Raw genomic sequence first — 7,281 nt, 5'->3', positions numbered from 1 at the left:
AAAGAAAGCTTGTCTCTTCCACCAGCAGAAGTTGGTCCAATAAAAGATATTGCCCCACCCACCTTATCTTTCTAATATCCTGGGACCGACACAGCTATAACAACACTGTTTTTGCTTTATCAAGAATGTCAAGTCAGGTCTTTACTGTATTTGCTGGAGGACTTCATAGAAGTCTCAGATGTGTGTTGTGAGCTCTCACATCTTAATTGCAGAGACATGTGGGAGTATATATATTTAACAATGATGTCCTTTACTCCAAATGTTCATTAGGCATTAGAGTTAAATGAGTGCTAACAAATACTATAAATGTTTAAACAGTCTTAGCAAATATCTTCCTCTCTCAATGTTCAGTTATCACTTGCTTGATTCTTGTTATTAGCCTTCATTAGTTTTCCAATTTACCACAAAGTCTTCCAGGGTAGGTAAGACCTGAATTCCTTATACAGAAAACAAGCGGGGCCTTCTTTACGCATCCTAAGTAAACCCATTTTTCCCATCAGTGGGTCATCTTTAAGAAACTTGACCAATACCACAGAGTAACAGAGTTCCTGGCTCTAAGCCTCCAGCTCATTCTATCAGACTCCCTATCCATTAATATAACAACTTAAAAAATGATTTCACAAGTTTTGCCTGACCACAGGAGTGTTTTTTCAGGACTTGACTGTTTTAAAATGTGTTTTTATATAAGGAGCTTTGACTGTAAAGAGGTCGAACACACATCGTGTATACAAGCTGCTTTCTTCAATCCATCTGCAGGATTTGTCCATTTCCCCTTACTTTCCCTCACTCTCCCTCAGGCCCAATCTTTTTAATGAATCACAGCGACCACACACAAAGACTGCGCTGTTAGAATCTGTCCTGTAGATGGCAGCTTCTCCCAATTTTCTCACTCTATAGGATTCCTAAGCGAGATATCTTTACAGCCCACTATTTACAGGGTCTTTTAGACATCATCTGCAGCTAGTTATCTAGGTGTAAAGTTGCAGCTTGGCCATCTGTAGCAGCAATCAGATAATTTTGCAGTTGGTTGCTAAAAAGAAAAGAAAAAAGCACAAATGATGTGGGTGTTAAATGTGTAGCCACTTCTTTGGGTGGAGAGTAGGCAGATAGAAATAAGCTGCTAAAAAGCAAAGGCCCAGTCACCTGAACATTTAGCTTGTATTGGTCTCTAGTCTCTTTTTGTGTATCTCTTTTTTTTAACCAAAACCCCATTATTCCTATTTTACAGATGGGAAGCTAGAGGAACACAGGACAGAAGTGATGAGTTTGCACAGGGAGTAAGTGTCACAGATGAAGTGGGCTGTAGCCCACGAAAGCTTATGCGCTAATAAATTTGTTAGCCTCTAAGGTGCCACAAGTACGCCTGTTTTTTTGTTTTGGGGTTTTTTTGGGGGGCTACAGACTAACACGGCTGCTACTCTGAAACAGACAGAGAAAGCGCCCAGGAGTCCTTCCTTTCTGGTTCAAATCACTGGAGGCCACTCCCTTCCCAGAGCTGGGTCTAGAATTCACGAGCCCTAAGGATAGAAGCTATGCTATCTGCAGGTGACGACACCACCCAGACAACTGGAGGAGCTTGCTGCGTGTGCGCATGCTCTCCCTTCTTGGGCTGTCCCAAGTTTTCCTAGCGGGGCGAGGCGGGGCTGATGTTGGACTCTCAGTCTATGGACGGTGTAGGTTAACGCACACCCCGGCCTCATCCCGAGTAGACTCTTCCAGCCTCCTTCTTCCTCCCCCCCCCGCCCTCTCCGGAAGGAAAGAGGCGGGGCTAAAGGGCCACTAAGTACCGGTATCTGCGCGCGTCGGCTAGTGCGAGCAGAGCTGCCTTTTACTCGCCCTCCTGCTGCCATGCCGCCCCCGGGCCAGGTCCGGCTGCCGGACTGGGATGCGCTGCGGCTCCGCGTCCGGACTCTGATCAGCTCCCACCGGGTCGTGGTCTTCAGCAAGAGCTACTGCCCCTACTGCAACAAGGTACGGCCCGGCGGGTGGGGGGCGCCTGGGGTGGGCCTTGCCGCGCACACGCCCCGCGGGAGGAGGCCTCACGGCGGCTGCGCCCGGCAGTTGCCCCTGAGGGGGCTCGCGCTCTGCCGCTCGGGCCCGGCGGGGGCGGGGAGGAGCCCTAATCACCGGTTCTGGGGCGGGCGGGTTCCCTCCGAGCCTCAGGGCGACCTGAGGTGGGCTCTAGGCCCGGTGCAGCAGGCTGGTGTGAGGGTTTGCACTGAGCGCCCCACGCCTTTTCCTGAGCGTGGCCGGGAGCCTGGAGGCAAATGTCTCCCTCTCCCCCTCTCTCTGAGGGCAGGTATTGGTCACAGGCTGCCGTTCAAACAGAGCTCGCGCTCCAGGGCTTGGACCTGGCTCCCAACTTACGCTGGCGCGAGGAGCCGGCCAACTGCAAACGGGAGCTCGCGCTTCTTGCGTTAGCGGAGACCAAATGGGCGGAAGTGGGCAAATGCCACCCAGTGCACCGCTTCGTGTATTACGCCCAATCTTAAAGCCACTATTCAGGGATATCGGGTTTGTGGGGTTTTTTTGGTTGTGTTCCTCAAATGCTCAAGCAGAGGGCATCTCTTTAGTGACCAATCTGGATGAAGCTAAGCTGTCACCAAGCTTGAACTTCCTGTCACCTTTGAGCTGTTAGAAAGGCTGACTTATCACTGACTTGCTTTTATGTTGTTGAATGGTAATTCTGTATTATGGCAATACTGTAATTAGTGTTATAATAAACAAAGAAGTTGCTGAGCATTGCAGTGGCCAGAACAAGGATTTTTATTTTGGCACTACTTGGTAATACTTACCTATCTGCTTAGCTAGCTGACAAAGCTAGGCTTGAACTGGAGAATGAAAGTAGCTAGAAAAACAAACGTGCAAGGCCTTCCCTATGCATCATAAACAATTGCCTGTCAAATTCTAACTGCAGAATCTTGGTGCAGATTTAGGCACATCTTGATTGATTCTCAAATACTTGTTGAATTGACACTTAAAAGTGAAACCTTTTTAAAACTTGAAAATCTTGTGTGGTGAGGAAAAGCAAAGTCGGAATATTAGGCAGTAACTTCTAGTAGCATTTTTCTAACTATGTATTTTACATTGAAATTGGTTCCTTGGTAGTCATTCCTCTGGTTTCATGCCCTGAACTTGGATCTGTGTGTGTAAGTGGGATGTTACAATGGAGTCTTGTAATATTACTGTAGAAAGAAGAATCCCAATGATCATGTTTTTGTTCTAGCTGACATAAAATTACATTTAGACCTTAATTCAGGTCCAAGGTAAAATGTCAGAAATGTAGTAGGTACTTCAGATAAGAACATCATCTTGGGTCCTGAAAATATCATCATCTGTTGCTAAGTTTTATTTAGACTTTCAAAAATCTTTCTAATAGTCTTTTTACAGAATTTTGAGCAAGTGAAGTGATCATAGGGTGGTAGATGAAATCTCTTTTTAGGCATAGCAGAGTTTTTCTTGAGAGGATTCTTTTTCTTGGTGAGTCTGTATTTGAAATAGAAAAGGAGTACTTAAAGCTTATGCTCAGATAAATTGGTTAGTCTCTAAGGTGCCACAAGTACTCTTTTTTTTTTTTGCGAATACAGACTAACACGGCTGCTACTCTGAAACCTGTATTGGAAATACCCACTAAGAAAGGAATCTAACAATTGATGCTCATCTGCCTCGCTTTGTCTACTATTTCGCAGTTCTGTTTGGTCTATTGACAGTTGCAATAGTAGTTGTAGAGTGTTAGCAGCCTTTTTTAGGAATGTATTGGGGTCCAGTTAGATGGTATTGTCTTTTTTTTTTTTAATTTTTTTTTTTTAAAAACTCTTTTCTACCTTACCGTTTCACCTGTTGCTGGTGCTCCAAGAGCTATTCCAGTTGAGGGGAAATGGCTACAAATTAGGGCTGTCGATTAATCAGTTAACTCATGCAATTAACTCAAAGTTAATTGTGATTAAAAAAATTAATTGCAGTTTTAATGGTTCTGTTAACCAATAGAATACCAATTGAAATGTATTACATATTTTTGGATGGTTTTTCTACATTTTCCAAAATATTGATTTCAATTGCAACACAGAATACAAAGTGTACAGTACTCAATTTATATTATTTTGATTACAAATATTTGTACTGTAAAAATAAGCAAAAGAAATAGTATTTTTTTCAATTCACCTCATACAAGTAGTGGAGTGTAATATCTTTTTCTTGAAAGTGCAACTTACAAATGTAGTTTTGTTTTTGAGCGCAGTTATGTAACAAAAAAACAATGTAAAACTTCAGAGCCTACAAGTCCACTCAGTCCTACTTCTTGCTCAGACAAACAAGTTTGTTTACATTTGTAGGAGATAATGCTGTCCACTTCTTATTTACAATGTCACCTGAAAGTGAGGACAGGCGTTCGCTTGCTACTTTTGTAGCCGGCATTGCAAGGTATGTACTTGCCAGATACGCTAAACGTTTGTATGCCCCTTCATGTTTTGGTTACCGTTCCAGAGGACATGCTTCCATGCTGATGATGCTTATTTAAAAAAAAAAAAAGTGTTAACTAAATTTGTGATGGTCTCCTGCTCTGTTTTACCCACGTTCTGCCATATATTTCATGTTATAGCAGTCTCTGATGATGACCCAGTACATGTTCTTCTTAAGAACATTTTCACTGCAGATTTGACAAAACATAAAGAAGGTTCCAATGTGAGATTTCTAAAGATAGCTACAGGACTCGACCCAAGGTTTAACAATCTGAAGTGCCTTCCAAAATCTGAGTGGAACAAGGTGTGGAGCATGCTTTCAGAAGTCTTAAAAGAGCAACACTGGTGCAAAAACTACAGAGCCCAAACCACCAAAAAAAGAAAATGAAGCTTCTGCTGGTGGCATACGACTCAAATGATGAAAATGAACATGCATTGGTCTGCACTGCTTTGGATTGTTATTGAGCATAACCTGTCATCAGCATGGATGCATGTCCTCCGGAATGGTGGATGAAGCATGAAGGGACATATGAATTTTTCGCGCATCTAGTATGTAAATACCTTGCGACGCCGGCTACAACAGTACCATGCAAACACCCGTTCTCGCTTTTAGGTGACGTTGTAAACAAGAAGCAGGCAGCATTATCTCCTGCAAATGTAAACAAACTTGATTGGCTAAACAAGAAGTAAGACTGAGTGGACTTGTAGGCTCTAAAGTTTTGCATTATGTTGTTTTTGAGTGCAGTTTTTTGTACATAATTCTAAATTTGTAAATTCAACTTTCATTATATAGCGAGTGCACTATAGTACTTGTGTGAGGTGAATTGAAAAAATACTATCTAGTTTTTTACAGTGCAAATATTTATAATAAAAAAGAGCACTATATCTTTGTATTCTGTGTTGTAACTGAAATCAATATATCTGAAAATGTAGAAAACATCCAAACATTTTAAATAAATGGTATTCTATTATTGTTTAAGCGCATGACTAATCACAATTTTTTTTAATTGCTTGACAGCCCTACTACAGATCTGTGTGGCGTCAGTCTAGAACTTTGTTGCTGATTAGTGTTCCTTCCTGCTGAGGCAGATTCCCTTTTATGTAGCCTTTTTGGCTCCATGGAAACAGCCAGCTCTTGGGAGCACTATATTTACTGTCCCAGAGAGAGGAAGGGCAAGTACTGCTGCAGGTAGGCTGGGGAGCAATGTTGGCTCTGGGCTTAGTGCGGGAAGAGAAGGAGGAACATGCATGGAGCTGGATTAAGGGACAGGTGGTAAATCTGGAGCAAGGAAAGATGCTTGAGGAAATTTAGTGGAATAAGGGTCTCTAGTGTGTGTTTTCTCTTTGGCAGAGGAAGAGGGTGGAGAGAGTATGTTGAAAGAGAACAAACGAGGTCAAGAAAATTCATCTTCTGTTTCTCCTTTGGCTCTTTTAGGAGATTAGATAGGAGCAGGAATAAGAAACAGTGACCCATTGCAGCGGAAAATCCTTAATGGTAAGATGAGAAGGAAGGTGGTAGACAGGAATGGAGTTATCAGAATTTAACTTTCTTGCAGTTACTGCCAGTCAAGAATAACTTGCATGTATTTTAAATTCTTGCAACCATGGAGAAATTGATACTGGATGAGATGGAAAAACTTTTATAAATGCTAGCAGTCTCTATACTGACATGTAAAAGCAACTTGATACACAGAATAACCACAACTTCACATGACTGCTGATTATGATATGCCCTCAGCTAGTATATTATGCATCTATACAAATGCATAATGACATGTCAGGTCAGCTCAATTTAGATTGTTACAGAATGCTAATTGACTTATGAAACAGCAGACCCAGGACACTGCTTATTAGCTAACTCCACCTTGTGGAGTTTAAAGTAGCTAAACAGGTTGAAGTAATGAGAGCGAATGCTGCCAGGAAAAGTTTTAAAAAGTGCATTGTCATACTATAGTGCCTTTGTTCCAAGTTATTTTCCGTATGAAACTTAGTGTTAAGTAACTCACTAGTAATGTTTGTCCCCTAACTGTTTGTTTCCTGTGTAAGAATTGTAAGGAATTTCTTGTCTGTGTACAAATGCATTAGTTGAATTCAAGTGTGATGCATATTTGTATACTACAAATCAATATACAGACTGCAAATGTCTTCCTTCTGTACAGTTTAGTTAGATCTTGTAGGAAAAGTACCCTATGGCTGAGAATAAAGATGGCAAAGTTAGAAAGTCTTAAAATTAAAATCTAAAATGTTAAAGGACAAACGTACCCTCCCTTCTCGAGTGTAACTATTTGAAAACTCTTCTGTTCTCTTGTTTTTGCTATACTTTAGCAGTAGAGCAGTTCAGTGGTGTCTTTTGCCGCTGCCACACTTGAACTGTTTGTTCTACAGTAGAACCTCAGAGTAACGAATTCAGTCAACCTCACACCTCATTTGGAACTGGAAGTACCCAATCAGGCAGCAGCAGAGACTCAAAAAAAAGCAAGTACAGTACAGTACTGTGTTAAACGTAAACTACTTTTCCTTTTTTTAAAGGAAAGCAGTATTTTTCTTCTGCATAGTAAAGTTTCAAGGCTGTATTGAGTCAATGTTCAGTTCTAAACTTTGAAAGAATAGCCATAACATTTTTTTCAAAGTTACAAACATTTCAGAGTTATGAACAACCTCCATTCCTGAGGTGTTCGTAACTGAGGTTCTACTGTATTTATTTCATGAAAAAGGTGTCTGTCTCCTGTAGGCTGCTTTAATACAAATTAAAGTAAAACAGCAGCTAAGCAGTTATAATTCACTGGCATCACCCAAAAGACTAAAGGCCCCTACTCCATAAATA

General features: G+C 41.5%; 1 protein-coding gene across 2 annotated transcripts in view; it reads left to right on the top strand.

The window, feature by feature from the left end:
* The first annotated feature begins 1,744 nt into the window (after positions 1 to 1,744).
* TXNRD3 (thioredoxin reductase 3) overlaps positions 1,745 to 7,281 on the top strand; it is a 30,468-nt gene continuing 24,931 nt past the window's right edge. The window contains exon 1 of one of the 2 annotated variants that reach the window (XM_048859524.2): positions 1,745 to 1,971. In XM_048859524.2, coding sequence (XP_048715481.2) covers positions 1,849 to 1,971 — 123 coding nt within the window. In that variant the 5' untranslated portion in view covers positions 1,745 to 1,848. Of the gene's footprint in view, positions 1,972 to 5,892; positions 5,953 to 7,281 lie in introns of those variants that run through there. The other variant, XM_048859525.2, reaches the window with a different exon arrangement.

This window comes from Caretta caretta, chromosome 7 (assembly GCF_965140235.1).
Source record: "Caretta caretta isolate rCarCar2 chromosome 7, rCarCar1.hap1, whole genome shotgun sequence".
Lineage (NCBI taxonomy): Eukaryota > Metazoa > Chordata > Testudines > Cheloniidae > Caretta > Caretta caretta.
The sequence above is the reverse complement of the archived record's forward strand: the minus strand, read 5'-3'. Positions and strand labels throughout refer to the sequence as shown.